General features: G+C 37.4%; 1 protein-coding gene across 1 annotated transcript in view; it reads left to right on the top strand.

The window, feature by feature from the left end:
- LOC108710006 (contactin-5) overlaps window positions 1-21,273 on the top strand; it is a 759,713-nt gene that overhangs the window by 444,023 nt on the left and 294,417 nt on the right. Inside the window, exon 5 of the mRNA XM_018250343.2 lies at window positions 17,158-17,379. Coding sequence (XP_018105832.2) covers window positions 17,158-17,379 — 222 coding nt within the window. The remainder of the gene's footprint in view (window positions 1-17,157; window positions 17,380-21,273) is intronic.

The following is a 21,273-nucleotide window of genomic DNA, read 5'->3' as shown; positions in this document are numbered from 1 at the left end:
ACCATTTATTGTATACAAGCCTCTTGACCTACCATTTCCTAACAGCATTCTGGACTTCTGAACTTGAGCTTTCCTTTTAAATCTTATCTCGCTCATCTCTTTAACTCTCTCGATGTGGTCCTTAACCTTAGCTCACCACTCCTTACCAGCACTTTAGAAATGGTCTTTCTTCTAAGTTCATCCACCACACCCTACCATCAGTCTTGACTTGACTCTCTATGAAGAAGTAATTTAGGTCCAGCATTTTCCTCTGTTCTAAATCAAAAGTAAATGAAAATAAGAAGCCATAATGATTTGGAATTTTATATGGCTAAGTTTTGGACATATTGCCTGATCATATAGAAGGTCCAGAAATGGCATCCTGTGTTCCTCTGAAACTGCATCTGAGCAGCTTACTAGTCACAAGAGAAACGTCAAATTCTAGTGACCAGTATTAATCTCTACCCACTGCTTAACCTCAAACTGACAACACTTGACTGGTGCAGTCGACCTATGTGCTGTCACGCAAATATGTTCCCTATGTAGCTGCAGCCAAGGTAACTCTACATTTCTAATCTTTGAAATAATGAGCAATAAAAGCTCTCATCCTAATGTGTTTTCTAGGTACGCGTTAACTCTACTATCTTGATCACATTTTTTAAAAATCTTACTATTATAAGAAAGCAAGTCGCAAGTGGCGCATGCGCGCATGGTCCAAGATGGTCGCACCTTGAAACCGCTCTGCAACAGCCAACTACTTCAATGACAATGGAAGCACCCTACCCATCACTTGCAGAACGCATCTCCCAGGATCACGTATAACCCGGTCAACTTCTATGGCGAGTCAGTGCTCCCAGAGATCGCGAGGTAAACAAGATACAACCTCTTCAGTCACATCCAAGCCTGCATGCTCAGTAGCCGAGTACATGACCAGAGCCGACAGAAGTGCATCACCACCCTTGGTAACAACTTTGGATTCGCAACCAAGCTTATTTGATAGTCAGCCATCGGAACCTCCAATGCAGCAAACCCATTCTTCTGACGAGGTACTGTTAAATAAATGTAAAATTCTGCTACACCAAGAATTAGAATTAACAGCAAATAAAATCACAACAGACCTGACTAAAACAGGAGTGCCAGTCTTGGGCAGCGTATTACAGAGGCTGAATCCAAAATTGATGACATTATTACTGTCCTTGACTCACATGAGCAGGATATTATAACACTACAAACACAGCTAAAAGAGGTCCAAGACAGGATAGAGGATGTGGACAATAGAACGTATGGATTTGCAGCCTACCAGAGAGTATAACGGATCTTAACATGGCAGTAACGGAATTGCTACAGGACCTAGTTCCTGACTCCCAGCCAGAAGATTAGAAATGGACATCCGGCCCTTAGACCACATAGACCAGACGATCCTCTGAGAGACATCATCCTTCGATTGCATTATCACCAGACAAAGGTGGCTAGTCTTGCAGCAGCAAGATCAACTGGAAAGCTGATATACCATACATATCCATACCAGATGTATGCTGACCTGTCTCCTACTACTCTCCAATGAAGGAGAAACATTTGCCCAATTACTAACATCTTACAACAACATAAAATACCATAAAGAGGCTAATTCTGTTCCATTTATTATTTACATACAACAACAGACAACACTCTGTAACAACTCCTGAAGAAGGCCTTGACATATTCATGAAATTGGGACTTGCAAACTCAACCTTAAAAGATTTCCCCAGCCCTAGAAACGTACTCTTATAAGGGAAAAAGTGAAGCCCAACTCCCAGAAGTCATCATTAGCTACCCACACCGGGTGAGGCCCTGGATCCCAAACACAACACATTACATATACTTCAGACTAAGACTAAGCTATATATCATGTATTATAGGTATACAATCCAATTACATGCTCCCCCTTATTACAGGTACATATTTACACTGATAACTCTTCTGGAATCCTTCTTCTTGAGGGATGGGTACAATTTTACTAGATATCAAAAGTGCTGGGTGTTTAATCTTCCCTCCCTTAAGGTACAGGACACAGAAGGTGCTCTTAGGGCCAGGTCCAGAGGAGATTTCACCAGTGACCTTGTATACCCCTAATCATAATGGGAAAGAACTTTACAGATCTTTAGAGTTATTTGTAAGTTTGGTTTTAAGATTTAGGTGCGCTAGTTTTTCTCTACTACCTTCTACACTGCAGATTTTGAGAAAATGAGTACATCTCACTAAGATGAACACAATCCCACAGAGGGAGTGTTATGGCATTGATACCTCGGGAGTTGGGTAAACCCTGTAGCCCTGTTAACATAAGAACCCAGGAACTTTCCACTATCTATAGTGGCGATGACTCTTAAAATACTTAGCCACAATGTGCAAGGCTTATGCTCATTACTCTGCTCTAGATGCAGAAATTATATGTTTTTATATCTCCCATGCTTCATACCCCAAGTTTTTCCATAAACGGTATCCAAAGGTTTTAAATATCCACCAGTCAGGCCAAAACCAAAGGGGTGGCTATATGCTTCCATGCTAAACTACCACTAGTGGTAGATAAAGTGATTTCAGACCCAGAAGGGGACTATATTATTGCTAATGTATTAATAGGAGACTCGCCCCTTGTATATTATATCTTACTATGCTCCCAATGTTCACCAACTGGAATTATTAACTGAACTTTTTCAATTGTGGAACAACATCAAATGGCTCAGATGGTAATATGTAGAGATTCAAATATGGTATGGAATCACAGACAATTAGAGAAACAAGCTGTGGTTAGCCCTAATAAAGATATGCAACGGTTTAAAAACTTAATTGCTGCATATGGTTTGGTAGACACTTGGAGGGAGGTGTGTCAAGTCTCGCATTACTCTGCTCCACATAAGCTGTCTACGAGAATTGACCATATATTCCTTACATCCACTACAGTGGCCCTGCTCATTCCTCCAGGATTGTGAACACTAGTGGGTCTGACCATTGCCCTGTAATTAGGGATGGGTGAATTTTTTCGCCTTGTTTCACCGCAGAATTGACGCCCATAGACTTGTATGGGTGCGTGCGACAAAAAAAAAAACGCAGCGCGTCAAAACTTTTTGGATGCCCATTGACTTTAATGGGCTTCAACGACAATTCGCCCGCAGGAAATTTTTGCCCAAACGGGTCAAATTCGCCCATACCTACCTGTAATAGCTACACATATAACGGTCCAAGCTACGTTTAGGCGATGGAGGCTAAGTGAATCACTCTTAAGATATCCTGATGTAGTTGCTAAGGTTATGGAAAATTTGATCTCCTACTTTACAGAAATCTCCAGTAACTCTTCGGTAACATCTGAAACCATACTTTGGGAGGCCCACAAACCTGTTAGAGGTGTATTTATTCAAATACGTTCCCAAAGAAAAAAACAAAGAAAAAAGCTATTGAAGTCCTAGTTCAGGAATTGGATAGATTGTCAGAATTTATATACTATTCCCTACAGAAACTAACCTTGCACAGATCCACCAAGCCCAGAGGGACTTAAACTTACTAATGACAATGCATGGTGAGAAAACCCTTGGGATTACTTGTACTTCAACTAATATTGAATAAATGGGGGTTTGGAATCAAATTATCAACTTGGGTTAAATCATTATACGCTGCCCTGTCTGCTCTAGTTAATATACTGGGGTTCTCCTCCATTCCATTTATGATTAACAGGGGGACCAGACAGGGGGGCCCCCTCTCCCCAGCCCTATTTAACTTGGCAATTGAACCACTAACTATAGCAATTCGATCTAACCCTAATATTGTAGGTATTGAAACAGGAGGGGTTTACCATAAAATCAGCCTCTTTGTTGATGATCTAACCCCTACCATCTCTAGGCCAATGACTTCACTCCCAAACCTATATGGCCTTTTAGACACGTTTGGTTCCAATACTGGACTCTAAATTAGCCATAACAAAACCGAGGCATTAAACATTAATCTTGCACATTAAGTAGAAAAATTGCTCCAACTCAATTTTGAATTGAAACTAACAGTCCCATTACATCTCCCTATTGGGAATTAAGTTGACAATCGCTTATGATCTACTTTATGGATTCAATTATCCCCTGATGTTTAGAACCCTAACCGCCCTGTTAGAGAGAATTCCCACTATATCTCTTTGATAGGAAGAAATAATTCAGTTAAAATGACACTCCTGCCAAAGCTGTTGTATTTATTTAGTACACTACCTACATCTGGTCAGCTGGAAAAGTTTGAAACAAAAATGTTTATGTTCCTGCAGGCAGGAAAAACCCTGAGAGTGAATGAACTCACCCTATATCAGCCTAAACATAAAGGGGACATAAGCCTCCCTAAACTTTTATTCTACTATAAAGCTGCCCAATTATCCCAAGTTTTAACTTTACATACTACAGAGGATAGTCCACACTGGGTCTCTTTGGAAACTACCTTTACCTACCCTTGTTCTCCCACAGCATTGATCTGGTGCCCCTTAGGGACAAGACCCAAAAGGGCAGTATGTGCTTTCAACATACCCTGAAAATCTGGGATACTTTCTGCAAGAAATTAAACCTGTGCTCTGCCCACACTCCCACAGCACCTATTCTATGGAACTCACAGTTTATCCCAGGTCTCCAAGCCCCACTTTTAAGGTGGTGGACAGACCAAAACTTTTGGGCGATGGGCCAGTTGTGTTCACCCCTAGGTCCATATTCCCTGCAACAGCTTATAGACAAGTACTCCATCCCATAAGATAAAATATTCTGATCGCAACATACTGTATACTTCACTTTGTACAGTCACAGTGGCACCCGGTTGATAGCATTGATAACTCAGAAACTTTTTTTGAGGGTTTGTTGTCTTCACTTCCCTAGACTACATAAATAATTATCTTATCTTTATAACAACTTTTTTAAACTTCCCTCATCTCAGGAGCTACCATATATGTTGGCATGGCACAGAGACCTTAACAGGAAGTTGGACCACTAGGACTGGGAACACATTTGGTATACAGCTAAAAGGTCTTCAAACAACGCCTCCTTACAAGAGACCAATTATAAGGTACTTTTTAGATGGTACTTAGTGCCAGCACACATTGCAAAATTCACTCCCTCAGCTAACCCCAGGTGCTTCAGAGGCTGTGATGAAATAGGCACAATGTACCACATGTGGTAGATGTGCCCCAATGCCAAGAAGTTTTGGATAAGGATCCTTAAAGGGATACTGTCATGGGAAAAAATGAATCAGTTAATAGTGTTGCTCCAGTAGAATTCTGCACTGAAATCCATTTCTCAAAAGAGCAAACAGATTTTTTTATATTCAATTTTGAAATCTGACATGGGGCTAGACATATTGTCAATTTCCCAGCTGCTCCAAGTCATGTGACTTGTGCTCTGATAAACATCAGTCACTCTCCCCAGTCACACACCCCCAGCAGCCAAACAAAAGAACAGTGGGAAGGTAACCAGATAACAGCTCCCTAACACAAGATAACAGCTGCCTGGTAGATCTAAGAACAACACTCAATAGTAAAAACCCATGTCCCACTGAGACACATTCAGTTACATTGAGAAGGAAAAACAGCAGCCTGCCAGAAAGCATTTCTCTCCTAAAGTGCAGGCACAAGTCACATGACCAGGGCAGCTGGGAAATTGACAAAATGTCTAGCCCCATGTCAGATTTCAAAATTGAATATAAAAAAAAATCTGTTTGCTCTTTTGAGAAATGGATTTCAGTGCAGAATTCTGCTGGAGTAGCACTATTTACTGGTGCGTTTTGAGAAAAAAACAACATGTTTTCTGATGGCAGGATCCCTTTAATATGGTCTTGGAAGTTTCAATTCCTATGGACCCCGGAATAGTACTGTTTGGGGTAAACACTAAAGACTTAAATAACACCCAGTTCTGGCTGTTCATCACTATTATGACAGTAGCTAAAAAGACTTTGGCGAGGGCTTGGAAACCAAAACAAATCCCAATAGACCCAGTGAAGTCCAGAGTAGACTGGATATGTGCGTCACTTTGCCAGCTATGTGACGCGTGGATCTTGACTCCAAGCGTCATGAGGTCATCATTTGGCGCAAATTAGAATTTTTGGCACCAAAGATTCCCTTTAAAGAGCCAAATCGCCATTTTAACACTGCCCAAGCTGGTTTCTGTTACAGATCCTGCTGAAGCGTTTTTGTAATTGATTACTCTGGTTTTTGACTCCTGACTGTTTCCTGACCTTGATTCTTGCCTCCTGCCTAGATCCATCTGCCTAATTAGCTACGTTTTTGCCTAATCCCTGCCGGTACCTCATTTCGGACTTGTTGCTATCTATAATGCACTGTTTCCTCTGTGGTCCCGCATCAGAAAGCCCGGGGCCCCAAAAGGGGAGTCAGTGAACACTGAAAAACCCAAGTGCGTCTGAGTGTACCCGCCGCCTTCTAAAAGGTTCCTGTTTGACAAGTACATTAAAGCAGCGCTGTGCATTCTATAATATGGGTTATAAGTATTTCTAGTTCTCCTTTTGTATGTGACTAAGCCTCTTTATTTCAGTGGGGAACCTATGAAAAAGGCATACTGTGGGACTATTTTAAGATGATGGTTTGTCCCCCTGTATCCTCATAAACATCTCTCACAAAGTAGAATAATGAAAACAGCCAACAGAGATTTGTACAAAGTAAAATCTATAGCAAATAATGATCCCAACAGGACCTAACACAATTCCAATTAGAGTTTACAAGAATGCATAATTACAGAAATTAATTTTCCTGAGGAAAAAAACAGGACGTATTGCTGAACAAAGTAGAAACTGAAAACTCTAGCGGTATCACTTTGTTCCCTTCTGTCCTTTACTGTTTAGAGAGTCTTATAATAGGAATAACGTTTGGGATCTAATGTGTTACATAATGACCTTGTTTATGGGTTGAAATATATTAAGCAATAAAATAGCACAGACTGCATCCTAACTACCTGGTTTCCACCAATGTTTGTTTTCTTTTGTATTTATCACTTATTATTGTTTATTTGAAACAAAATAAGATATAAGGGTTCATTTCAGATTGGGGGGGATAATATGCAAAGTTTAAAAAAAAAAAAAAAAAAAAAAAAAACAGGCACAGAGCATCAAATTCTTTACCCACCATGTGTATTGGTCATGTTCTCCTGCACCCAGTGTTATTAGGCACAAATCTATGGCCTCTATATTGGGTGCAAAATTTTCCATGACTGGTGAATGGTGCTCTTGTGGTCACATGTCGGAGGCCCCTTGGCTACCAGTATCAGCACATTATTCACAAGAAGCTTTTTGGGGCACATTTCAAAGCAGAGTACATTTGGAACCATGTAATTACCAGATAGTTAAAGAAGGTAAATTCAAAGCTCCCTATCTCATGAAAAAAGTTTGAGAAGGCATACATTGGAAGGGGCACAAGTGGTATACATACTCTCCCATGACTGGTGCCTTTTTTTGAGCATCAGCACAGATAAAGCTTTGGTCCTTCTTGTAATAGTAAATACACCTTACAGTCTCTAAATGCTTTCTTTAACTGAACAAAAATAATTGATGTCAGGCCATATACAGTATTTCTTATTCCATTCATTTAATTGTATAATTTATTACTACAATTGTAGATGTCAGGAGGTGCGAAAAAGTGAGGTGTTAGGATTGATGCAATAGTTGGGTCACAAGATAATTGAAATTTAATTTATTGCTAGAATTCAAATTTATTCATGAATGACATATGCACCCTTCATTTCTAGTTCTAGAGGACATTTTTTTTCAGACATTAAATGACCACATTATTTCACATGGAATATGTAGGAGAACATCATTGTTTGGGAGAACTAACTGGTGTTGGTTGCTATTTCAGAATAAGAAAAGGCAGATAGGATGTTCTGGGGAAATATCTCATTATGAATTGGATATGGATTCATACGACAATATGAATCCAGAAAAAAAAGAAAAGAAAACCAATTTATTGACCAATGAACTGGAACTGGAATGTACTAGCTTACAACCACATGCTTACATTGAGCATTTTCTGCTTAATGCTGCTAGATGCTTTGATTAATGTGTTATGTTTTAAAACAAGGTACATTATTTTTTATCTTTTATACTACACACGTTTCCAAGGGTGACATGACAAAACAACTGTTGACATCACTTGATCATTTATATGGATATATTTATAAGGATATGTGTAATATTCATCACCTTGCCTCACTGGAGAAGTGGTGCTTAAGGGAATAAATGCTAACTATGTATTAATACTGTATGTAAGAGGGCCATATAATAAACTCTCTGGTGCTTATTGTAACCACTAGGACCTTCTAATGGATGTCTGATTAGAAAAAAAAATAGGTTTCTTCTTAATCTTTTGAAAAGTTTTGTTACAGTGAGATCTGTGAAGTTGTGGAATTTTCTCCCTGAATCAATTGTACTGGAAATACATAAGATAGCTTCAAGAAAAGGTTGAAAGTCTTTTTAGAAAGTAAGAAAATAAACAGGTGCTGAAATTAGTTCTTAGTACAAAGCTGATCCATGGGGCTGATCCAATTGCCATCTTGGAGTTAGGAAGGAATATATCCTCTTCTACGGCAAATTGGAGAGACTTCAGTTGGTTTTTTTTGCCTTCCTCTGGATCAACTATCCGATGGAAGGTTTCATTTAGATTTGCAACCTAAATAATTGTGCTACTGTAGTCTTTGCCTGCATTGTTGAGATGTAGATTTATAGTGCATAATTATTATCTCTCTTCCTCCTCAACCCCAAATGAAGCTCTGGGATCATGAACCATCTGAGTCATAAGTTTATTTATTTCAACTATTCCCATTTATTTATTTCAACTATTCCCTGTTTAACCATTTGAGGGATATGCCACATTTGTTTTAGGGTGGGCTCATTAGAGGATCTCTTTTGTCTTTATTTAGCTTCTTTGGACATTTTTAATAAGTGGCACAGATAAAGCTTTTGGTCCTTCTTGTAATAGTATATACATGTTACAGTCTCTAAATGTTTCTTCAACTGAACAAAAATAATTGATGTCACGCCATATACAGTATCTCCTATTCCATTCATTTAATTGTATAATTTACTACAGGTATTGGACCTATTATGCTGAATCATCGGGACCTGGTGCTTTCCGGATAACGGGTCTTTCCGTAATTTGGATCTTCACACCTTAAGACTACTAGAAAATAATATAAACATTAAATAAACCCAATAGGCTGGTTTTACTTCCACTAAGGATTAATTATATCTTAGTTGGGATCAAGTACAAACAACTGTTTTCTTACTACAGAGAAAAAGGGAATCATTTTTAACAATTTGGATTATTTGATTATAATGGAGTCTATGGGAGACGGCCTTTCCGTAATTCGGAACTTTCTGGATAACAGGTTTCCGGATAACGCATCCCATACCTGTACTACAAAAACAACTCCCAGTGCCTCCTTCAATTACAGATGACAGGAAGTGTGAAAAAGTGAGGTGTAAGGATTGATGCAATACTTGGGTCACAAGATGATTGAAATTTAATTTATTGCAAGAATTCAAATTTATTCAGGAATGATAGATACAATTATGCACAATTTATTGGAGGACATTTTTTTTCAGAAATTAAATGACCAACTTATTATTTTACATGGAATATGTGGTAGAACATCATGGTACTGGAGAACTAACTGGCATTGGTTGCTATTTCAGAATAAGAAAAAGCAGATAGGATGTTTTAGGAAAATATCACAATATGAATGGGATATGGATTTATATGACAATATGAATCACATGCTAACATTGAGCATGTTTTTAATGCTGCTAGATGCTTAATGACATGCTTTGATGAATGTGTCATGTTTTGAAACAAGGTACATTATCTTTTATAATACACAAGTTTCATTGGGTGACATGACACCAGTGACATGACAAAGCAACGCTTACAACTGTTGACAACACTTACACAATCATACTGATATATTTATATGATATATTTATAAGAATATGTGTCATTTTCATCACCTTTTTTTTTTGATGAATTATCGTATGTGATGAAAATTAATGTCTGACAAAGTGGTGCGATGTGTGGCTAAGCCTTCCCAGGTGAAAATTCGCCCTTTAGTGAATTAGCCCCTATGTGTAGTGATGGGCGAATTTGAGCAGTTTTGCTTCGCTGGAAAATTCGCGAATTTCGCACAACGGCGAAAAATTCACTAAATGGTGCCGGCGTATCGTTTTTGACGCCGGCATCAGAAACGGGCGCCGACATCAAAAACGATATGCCAGCCCGTTTTTTGAATTTTTTCAAAAACCGGCGGCGAATCGCGCAAATTTACGCCTGGCGAATAAATTCGCCCATCACTACCTATGTGTTTATTACACAGCTTTCGTTCTTGTACTTTGAAGGAATTATAATTCCAGTAATTTTTACTGTTACATATGGTATCCCAAACCCAGAACAAACTCCAAGGCTCCAGCCTTGTCTCACACTTCAGCCTATAACAGCCGCATTTCACTTTGGGAGGAGTTATCCGATACGCGGATGCCTCCAGGTCTTAAAGTGAGAAGACCAGAGAGAGAGTTCTGGGCAGGCAAGGGAACCAAAAGTTTACAGAAGGGACAAGAAACAAGGAGCGTGGCCAAGGGAGAGGCCAAGTTGATATCAAATGGCAGAGCAGTACAATTTATGGATACAAGAGAGTAGTCGAGGTCACAAGCTGATCAGAAACACCAATATCACGGTACAATAACAGAATCAAAGAGAGTAGTCAGAGAACGGGCAATGGTAAGGACAGGCAGCAAACTAGACAAGATCAGGGACAGGCAGGGTCAAGCATACCACAGGTGTAATATTCATTTCTGACTTGTTTTTGAATTGTTGAATTGGCTATTCCTTGAGGGTTGTTTGTGTTGCTGATCTCATATTAAAAGAGGATTAGAGGAGAACTGCTTTTATCTTTCCCCACTGTATTTAAATCCTTTTGTGTAAACACTGTTAGTCTGTAAAAGCACAACACTTATACGGGGGAATGTAATACAAATCGCTAACGGAAAAACTATTCGCAATGCGAAAAAAGTTATGCCTTTGCGCAAACAAATTTTGCTTTGTGCGAATTTAATATAGCTTTTGCGAGCCCGGAAACTGTTTAGCGACCACTTCCGACAGTGAAAGACCATTTGCGAATTTTATAGTTTGCGCCAATGCGCAGTCAATGTAATAAAACTTCTTACTGAAAAAGTCGTTATGTTTGCTCCAAAAGATTACGACACCTTCAAGCACTTCTTATGAGTGCACAATTAAAATTCGCAGTGCGCAATTAAAATTTGCAATGCAATAACAGTTTAAGGAACAATATTGCATTGCGAGATGTGGATTTTTCAAAGTAAAATCATTCAAATTCGAATATCGAATTCAAAGGATTATTGGTGCGAATTGTTTTGCTCTTTGCGACTTTTATTACATTCCCCTGATAATCTAATAATAGGGTCAATCTACAAGGTAATACTAAACTATGGAGGTAAAAGCACAATGTTTCTGCTCAATAAGTGGTATAACATACCACCCATTTACATGAATTTGCACCACTATATCTTTTGAGCCCAATAACATTTTTAACCAAACTGCACCCAACATTTTTGGGTAACATGTTTACCTTCTTCTGACCTTCTTATTGTTCATAAATTTTCATGGGCAGCAAAAAATCCAGGTTGTGTTTCCCTTTGTCCTTATGCACATGAACCTAAGATCAATTTAGACTTGCAGTTAATTTTTCTGCTGGAATAAATAAACACATAGCATTTACCTCAACAGTTTGGCCAGGAAGGATAATTTTATGTCTGAAGTTGTTGTGTGGTGGGATTTACTAAGTGCTGAAAATTTGCCAGCGATGGCTGCGCAGGCAGTGTAACACTTCTCCACTTCGCGAAAATTCACTCAGATTCACTAACATGTGAAGTTTGGTCCAGGGTGCTGAACGCTGGCGAAGTTGCACTACTGTTAATTCGGCAAGCAGAGTGAAGTTTCGCTAGCATTGGCTAATTTGCATATGTCAGGAAATTGAAGTTGAATGGACGTATATGTTGTAGCAAATACATTACATTACACAAGCCCAGGGAAACCTTAATAAAATAAAATAAAATAAAGTTGTTATATTGCCCTACACATGAGCCCAGTGTATAGTTTATGTGCCATATGTTAGAAAATGTAGGGGGAAGCCGGTAACCCCAAAATATTTGTATGCTCTTTTGCAGCCTATCACTTGGTACTTAGAAAAATTTTCAACTAAAGTTTGAGGAAGTCCTATCTACTCTATTGCTCTTTGTCTGGTCTGAAGTGGCGAAGGCAAGTCTGGTGCAAGAGGTAACGTTCAGTAAAATCTGGATCTTATTGAATTTGCACAGTTACGTCTCTTCGTCAGAGCGCAACTATGCCTGGTGATTGAGTGCGAATGAGCACCAGCGTCAGTCTCTTTCGCTAGTGAAGTTACGCCTGCGCGGTTAGTAAATTGGCCCCTTAGTGCCTACAGCAATAAAACTATGTAACTATGTAACTATGTAACTATGTAACATCAAGATGTTGGTAATAAAAGGCATTTTTTTAATCAAATAGTGAAATTGTGAAAACCTATCAAGATATTATAGCAGTCAATAGAAATAGTTTTTTTCAGCTTTCAAACAATGTATTTTTCTTTTAATTCTCATAAACATGAAAATAACAGCAAAGCATGAATAGTTGTAATAGCGCTTTGCCCAGATTATGCACAATTGTCCAGCTCAAATTTGAACCAATGTTTAGTTTGTTGTGTGTGCAAACAACAACTTAACTTGTTTTTTTATACATGGAGTTTGCATCAAGACCTCAAATTTAGCCTCTTGATACACTTGTTACACTTCATACCCTACATCGTATTATGCTCATGATATGCATGGGCATCTTTGAATGATACATTGGAATTTGCAAACCAATACATGACCTTAGCAATCATTACTCTGAGATTCTACAAAACATGATATTTGATCTACACACAGAATACAAATACAAAATTATTTTCCATCATATTGTGAATAGTTTCATTTTCATTTCAGAAATATACAGGCATCATTTTCACGGTGAAACCTGATGAATAATTCTGTTCATCACTAATTATAGCACCTTCTTCCAATTAAAATCCTGCTGCAGGGCTACTTTTCTACTTTGCAATGTCATAAACCTGACCAAATATAAGGTATTTGAAATCCTCCATGGAACTTCTTGCAAATGATAGAGCAGTTTACCCCTTTCTTATAGTACATTTTACCTCAATAGTTCAGTTCATCAACACTATTTGCCTGAACTCTGATGTCAGCTGTGGCAACCAGGGAACACAGATACTTCTCAAGCATAACTGTCCTTCCTAGAAATGTCCTATGTAGTTCAGTTTGCTCCTGAACATAACAAGTTGCACAATTTTTACTAAAATTCAGATTCAATTTTTTTCCTCTAAAAATGTGTTTTTGAAATTTCTTTGAAACTGTAAAAAGTCAAGTGTAAAAATCAAAAATAAAAAACTGCACCCAGTAACAGCTGTTGAGGTCCCATAGAAGTCAGTAGGAGCTGCACTGATCCTATTGAATGTTTTGGGTTTTTTTTAGAGGATTTCTGGGGGTTTTTCCTAGTAATTATCCAAAAACTCAGCATTTTAGAGGTTTTTGTATTTTTTAGGACATTGTTTTGTTCCATATGATTTGTGGCTTTAGAGAAATAGGGGCAAATTCATCACAGACCGAATTTTTGACTACGAACACCTTGCCACACTCCACAAATTTGTCAATGTCAGCATATCATAGCAAACTTTCTCTAAAAATTTTTTTAGCCTAGCGAAACTTTGTTAGTACTCTTGTGCTTAGCTCAATTCAATAAGGGCGGGTCCATATAGTATAGGTCACATATATGGGGCAGATTTACTAAGCTCGAATGCAAAAATATTCAAAATATTTTTTTGGGTACTTCGACCATCGAATTGGTCAAATTCGATCGAATCGAATGATTCGAACGATTTGAAGTAAAAATCGTTCAACTATTCGACTATTCAATAATCAAAGTACTGTCTCTTTAAAAAAAACTTTGACTTCATACTTCGCCACATTAAAGCCCTAAGTGCAATATTAGCCTATGGGGACCTTCCAGAGCACTTTTCTTTGTTTTTTTTTTGGATTGAATAAAAATCATTAGATCGATCGGTTAAAATCGTTCGAATCGTTTTTTTTAAAACGATTTTTATTTGATCGTTTTATCTAACCTTTTGCGTTAAAATCCTTTGAATTCGATATTCGAATTTGAATGATTTTACTTTGAGGGTCGAATTCGAGGGTTTTTAACCCTCGAAATTAGACCCTTGATAAATCTGCCCCATATGTCTTTATTAGAGATGTTGGTGCAAATGCTTGAAGTGGCCACTGATTATTACAAAATGTCCAAGGAAGACAAAAGAAGCATGGGGGCATGCCCCTCAAATGGTTGGAAAAAAAAGGTTAATACAAAAATCTTTAATAGTTAGAACGTTTGAAGGAAAACCCCTTTTAAAATATGAAAAAACGCCGTTTTTTTTAGAACATTTATGACTTTTAAACCTTTTCCAACCATAAAATGAGAATCAAAACCAGAAAATTTTGGAGATGTAAATACTGTATCTATGTAACAAGTACAGATATTAACTTCAGTCACAAAAGTTTCAATACTCCAGTGGGTGGACTTGGTTAAAATAAACTTTACAGTGCAGAAATAGAAGCTTGCTTTGTGTGAATTCAGAATGAGTATTACATGTTAACTGCAACAAACCTGCTAATATATTCCTTCTTATTTTACCATCCCTGTTGTTTTGCAGCAGATAACTACCCACAGTTCTTCAATTATTCAGCTTGAAAGATATTGAATCAGTAAAATGGTTTTAATAAATCAAATGTTTCTATTACATGTACTAGAAAACTTGCAAAGAATCTAGCCTCTCGAAAACAACAATTCAATTGTTTTTTTCTTTACTTCATAGCAGTCAATTTTAACTTTCATTTACAAAGTTAGGAAAATGCTAATGCATTAAATTATGAAACATGTTTTAATATAAAATTCTATTTAACATTTAGGATAAGATTTACTAAGGTTCGAATTGTAAATCTGAATTAGAATTTTTATATTTGTTTTGGTTAAAACTCACAAATTCAAATTTAAAATCACCAACTCAAATTTGAGATTTATTACATCTTGACCCTGGAAACAGTTCTAATTCAAGTATTCTCCACCTAAAATCTGGCAAGTTCATGTAGAAGTCAATGGCAGAGGTCCCTTAAACTATTTAAAGATGTTAATAGTAGTGATGAGTCAAATTTTTGGCAAGTTTTGCTTTGAAAATTACTCCAATGACTGAAAAAAATATTGCAGAAAAAAATTGACACCCAAAAGTAGAGTTTTAATTCGAGTTTTCGGGTTTGGGACTATTAGATCGAATTTTAGACATTGTAATTTTTTCATACATAACATACCATTCGAATTGTGGATAAAATTTAATTTATTAGGGGCTTATTTATTAAAGGTCAAATTTCGAATTGTAAAAACTTTGAAATTTGAATTAAAAAAGACCAACCGAAATTAAGTCAAAGTTTTTTTGGTTGAATAGGTCTATTCTCGATCGAATAGGGCTGTATTTGGCCGAATTCGAATTGTACGAATCGAAGGAATAGCGCATTCAATCGAATTCAACGTTTTTCCCAAAAATAACTTAAATTTTTCAAAGTCCACCAATTGTCTCCAGATAGGTTCTAGGAGGATCCCATAGGCTAAAACAGCAATTTGGCAGGTTTTACATGGCAAATGGTCAAAATTTTTAAAAAAACAGTACATGATAAATTTCGAAATTTGAATTTTTTGATTTTTTTTTCAAATTCGAATCCAATTTGGACTATTCCCTAGTTGAAGTACACAAAAAATAGCTCGAAATTCAAATTTTTTTTCATTCAAAAATTCACCTCAACCTTTGATAAATCAGCCCATTAGAGTTTAAAAAAATTCACATTACTAATAAATTCGACCTTTGATAAATAACCCCCTAATTGTAGCTATAAGACCCTATGAAATAAAGCAGACCAAAACAGGGGCTGCTTGTTAGTATAAGATGGTATAGTAAAGGGTTTTATACCAAATTAAAGTAAATCCATGTTTCACCATTGCAAATTAAAATGATTTTTAATATAGGTTTTAAAATTATTACAGCAATAGATCTACATGATATTTCAGACATTTTTTTTAACGAACATTTTAAACTAGCATATTTTAAAAAAAAAAAGTCCTATATTTCTGGTGTAAGGGTTGCCATAAGTAGTTTGCCGTCTGAGAAGAGGCTGTAGTCACTGGAGTCTTTAGAGTAAAAGCAAAAAGGATAATTTAGGAGTTTCTTGCTCTAAAGATGTGTGATGTTTTGTTATTCCCAGTGACAGAAGTTCTAGAAGCAGACTCTTGAAAATCTAATTTGAGTAATTTTGCTTTTTTTCAGATTTGAATAAATTGTAAACAGTAGAAAACTAGCCAAACTTGAATTTGTGCTAATTAAATATAAATACTCAAATCAATGTAAAGGTAACTTAAATGCAGTGAAATCAAATTCTACTCTTCTGTTTCAGCCTTAGGTGGCAAGTTTTTCTAGTTTTTGCACTAAATTCAAACTTTGGAAACTTAAATTTGAACCGTGACTTTTGCCACAAAATTCAAATGATGAAAAATATGTCCATTAGAGACCTATCAAGTCAAGGAACAAAAAAACGCAAGCCACCAATAAAAAACTTTTTCTGAAAGTTAGTTTATTTAAGAAAAGCATGTGACAAAAAATGTGACAATATTCCTGTGCACGTTTTTTTTAACAGAAAGAAGTTGCACACAAGGCCGTAACTACCGTGGGTTGTGGGAAGTGTGATCAGAAGCTCCTTTGCCATGCTGTTGGCATATTGCTGATGGGGCATTTTTTTAAAAAAAAACCAAAAACTATTGTTACTCCCAACTGGAGTGTTTGCTCCATTAGCCCGCATGTCTGGTGGTGAAGCTATTTTATGGCGACAGTATCTTATTTTTAAACATCTCACCATCTTAACATAAAATTCTGCAACAACAACCTGAAAACATTTCTATTGCACATTTTCTAGAATAATTAATTTCATTGTTTCTCTCTATTATCTTTTTAGATTTTACGAAGGCTATCCCAGGACAACAGGCCTATGCTGCAATCTTAAGGCTCAAATCTGGGAGCACATCTATAGCATTCAACTCTATAAACAGACCGCAATACGGCAGCTCTTCATTTGAGACACTTGATAACCCATCGGAAATGTGGAGAGAGAGAGCAAAGCATTACAGTGCTCCACCAAACATGTACCAGTTCCCAGAAGCATTCAGGCAAGATGATGGTAAGTTTGTTAAAAGATAAAAACTAGTGATGGGCGAATAAATTTGGGAGAATTCCCGCGTTTTGCCGCCGGTGAATAAATTTGCGAATCTCTCATGAAAATTCACTGGTGAAAATTCGCCTGCGGCAATTTCCGATTTTCACGATTTTTCCATGAAAACTTTCGAAATGCTCGATTTTTACGTGAAAAGGTTCTAATTGCTCGATTTTGCGTGAAAACTTCAGAATTTCACAAATTTTTTGAGAAAACGTCAGAATTTCACAAATTTTGTGTGAAAATGCACGAATTTTTCGTAAACTTTCCATTTTCAAAATGTTTCGGGAATTTTTCACTGTTTCGTGAATTTTGTGGTAAATTCACTAATTTTTCTGCGACGCGAAACGGGAGAGATTTGCCCATCACTAATAAAAACCTTACTGTTTTTGTAGTTATCACATTTCCTTTGGGCATGATCTGATTTAAATTGCAAGATCTGTGAATATATTTGGTTGAATATGGATCAGTAATAAGAGACATACGTGGTAATGTAATAAAAGGCAATACGTTTGCCCAGGAGCAGTTACCCGTAGCAACCAATCCGCAAGTAGGATTTACTGGTCACCTGTTTAAAAGCAAACTTCTTATTGGTTGTTATGGGTTACTGCTCCTGGGCAAACTTAGTGCCTTTTATTACATATGGGGGAAAGTATCTACAAGAAGATTAATGATTACACAGTTGAACCCTCTGAAAAAGTTCAAATATGATGTTATAGGAAGAGCAGGGATGTTTTCTGTGAGGCTTTTGCCCAAGGATTGTCATCTGTCCCCACCATTGTAGGTCTTAGAAAAGGGAGTGCTAAAGTTATTGTTGATATTTGCATTGTAGATATAGTTTAGCCTCTATATAGATAAGTCAATATATCAGTAAAAAGCTTTACCGATTTATTTTGTGCAATACCCAGCACTACAACATTGTGACCTGACCCCTAACATATGCTTAGGGAAATAAAGGAAGTCAGTCTGTGGGTACTTCTGCATACCACAGGGATTTTGTTACTTTCACTAGACATGCATGCCATGGAACATGTGAACAGGATCCTTACATGCTTTGCTCCAAATCCGCTGTTTTAATATTTGCTAGCTAGCTGCATTGTTGTATAAATGCTAAAGCCCTTCAACAATGTCATATGACCCTTTGCTTTTCATCCACACCTGATGGATTTTGGCTTTACCTTTGCCCTGGATAAGGACTTCACTTTCAGTAGCCTACCCTGTTTTTTTGGCTCAACAGTCAACAAAGTTCCTTTGTTCTTTGCTGTTTTGTCCTTCTGGTTGCCTAACAGATACCAAATGTCTGAAACATTAAAATAGATGAACACCAGGACCTCCATCATTTTCTAAAGAGCCAATTTGACAGCAGTAATGATGGGCGAATTTGAGGCGTTTTGCTTCGCTGAAAAATTCACAAATTTCCTGCGAAATTCACGGAACGGCAAAAAATTTGTGAATCGGTGCCGGCTTCTCATTTTTTGACACCGGCGTCCATTTTTTCGGTGGCGAAAATGCGCCGATTAAAAAAAAAGGACGCCGGCGTCCATTTTTTTGGACGCCGGTGAATTTTCGCAAATTTATTCCCCGGCGGTGAATCACGGCTATTCGCCGTGAATTTGCGCCTGCCAAATAAATTTGCCCATCACTACACAGCAGAAGCTTGCCATTATCCTTGGCCAAATACTGACAATTGCCAACATACAAGCACTGTACATTCTTAATAATTAATGAGATACAGTAAAAAAAAAAACATAAATCAAAAATGACTATTCTGCATAGTAGGAAACATTGTATTGAAGTACGGGATCCGTTATCCAGAAACCCATTATCCAGAAAGCTCTGAATTCTGGGATGAGCATCACCCCTAGACTCAATTTTAATATTACAACTCAGTTTTGTACGGTTTTAGTAGATTTAAAATACAGTGATCCAAATGACAGATTAGAATGTACCTGGTGGACATAACACGCAATGTACTTTGGTTATTTAAGTGTTGAAAATGAATGCGGCTGTGTCTCGGAGAAGCCAAAACGGAGTCTTTTTGTGTGCTATTAGGGATATAAATATTCATATATGTAAACAAGGGTGCTGTGCCAATAAGGCAAGTTGAGAAGCTCAGACGGCAGCGCCCCACAGGTTACCGAGGTGGCAAAATGCCATTCCAGGTAACTTTAAGAAACAAATGTATGTTATTTTTTTAAACTGGAAATTTGTCTAGAGCAAGACAGAAATTGCTTTCTCTGCACTGTTTTTCCTGGACATCATGGAAAGATAAGATCTGGAGGAGGGAGGGTGGCAGCACATAAACTGCCTCAAGGCACCAGGGGGTGAGAATTGCCCCTGTATGTAAAGCTAGAATGTGTGTGGGGGGAGGTTTCAATGGGCATATAGTTAAATGTTCCAGCAAACAGACTCACTGGATGCAGGTAAAGTCTAGCCTAATGGCCTTGTTTACCATCACAGATATTAAATTGCCCTTACTGTATACAGTAACCAGTCAGCAATTGGTTCAGACTAGGTTATCCGCAAGTGATTTATCTTAATTTACAAAGTTCTTTTTTATGTTAATAAATAGTCCCAGACAGCTGAAAGGGACAATACCAAACTCATCTATTTGTTATACAAGTTCTAAAAACCAATATAAATAGAATTAGAAAAGGCTTTCTATCTGTGTATAGAAGCCCAACTCATCTGCTCTCCACCGAAGGGATTACAAGCAAATATTCATTACACTGAGACTGTGTACATTAAGGAATGCTAATATTGACATAAACCAAATAAAATTTCACGTAAGGCTGTAACAAAATGCAGAGTGGTAATAAGACAATTGCTTCCCTACTTTAATATTAAAAATACTCTTGTCAGTTAGAAATTCCATAGCAAGTAAAAAGGAATATATATGGTAGATAGTAAGAATTTCATCATCACAAGAGCTTTCCATTGCAGCCTATACCTAAAGGGTTGGTGCCATGTTCCAACTGATATCGATGTGTAGCACAAGTCTATCTGTCATTGTCCCTTGATGAAGATGGACGTCTTCACTTGTACATGCTCCATAATATCACTAAGAAAATAAAATCTGGAGATTGATAATGAAGACATGAAGTGCCCTGGGTTTCTTGTTTGCTAAAACCACACACGATAAAACTGTTACTGTTCTCCAAGGAGAAAAGAGATCTTCCCGTGGCTGAAAGGGCAGCTTTTAGGAAAGCTTTGACAAGCTTGTTTAGATTCTACAGGATAAACATGTTTGAGATGTTACAGATGGAAACTGCTCAGATGATTAAATGTACCAAGACTCAAGAAGAGGTTATACAAATGAAAATGGATTTATGAAAGACAGAACAGAAGGTTGGGTTTAAATCCCAGGAATTTAAAGGCTGAGTGAGAATATGAACAAGTTCTTCTCCAGGGGGTTAATCGGTATATATTAGCAAGCAAGAATATCAGCAAAATATCAAATACTGGATAGAACAGCAAGGTTTATGTACAGTAGTTACAGTAACCCATAGCAATCAATGAGCTTACATTCATAATTCTTCCTGCTCTAGACCAGTAAATGCTAACTGGTTACTATGGGATACTAGGCACTTGTTTTACACATTTAGGGAGTTATTTAACAACTAGGGATGTAGCGAACTGCCGATTCGGTGTTCGCGAACGGCGTTCGCGAACACCGGCACAAAATGTTCGCGAACTTCGAACACCCGCTAAAATCGTTCGATTCGAACGATCGAAGGATTTTAATCGTTCGATCGAACGATTTTCATTCGAATCGAACGATCGAAGCATTCGATCGAATGCTTTTCATTCGATCGAATGCTTACAATCGTTCGAACGAATGGAAATCGTTCGATTTTTAGC

The sequence above is a fragment of the Xenopus laevis genome, chromosome 2S (genome assembly GCF_017654675.1).
Source record: "Xenopus laevis strain J_2021 chromosome 2S, Xenopus_laevis_v10.1, whole genome shotgun sequence".
Lineage (NCBI taxonomy): Eukaryota > Metazoa > Chordata > Amphibia > Anura > Pipidae > Xenopus > Xenopus laevis.
Note: the sequence above shows the minus strand (reverse complement) of the source record. Positions and strands in the feature narration are given on the sequence as shown.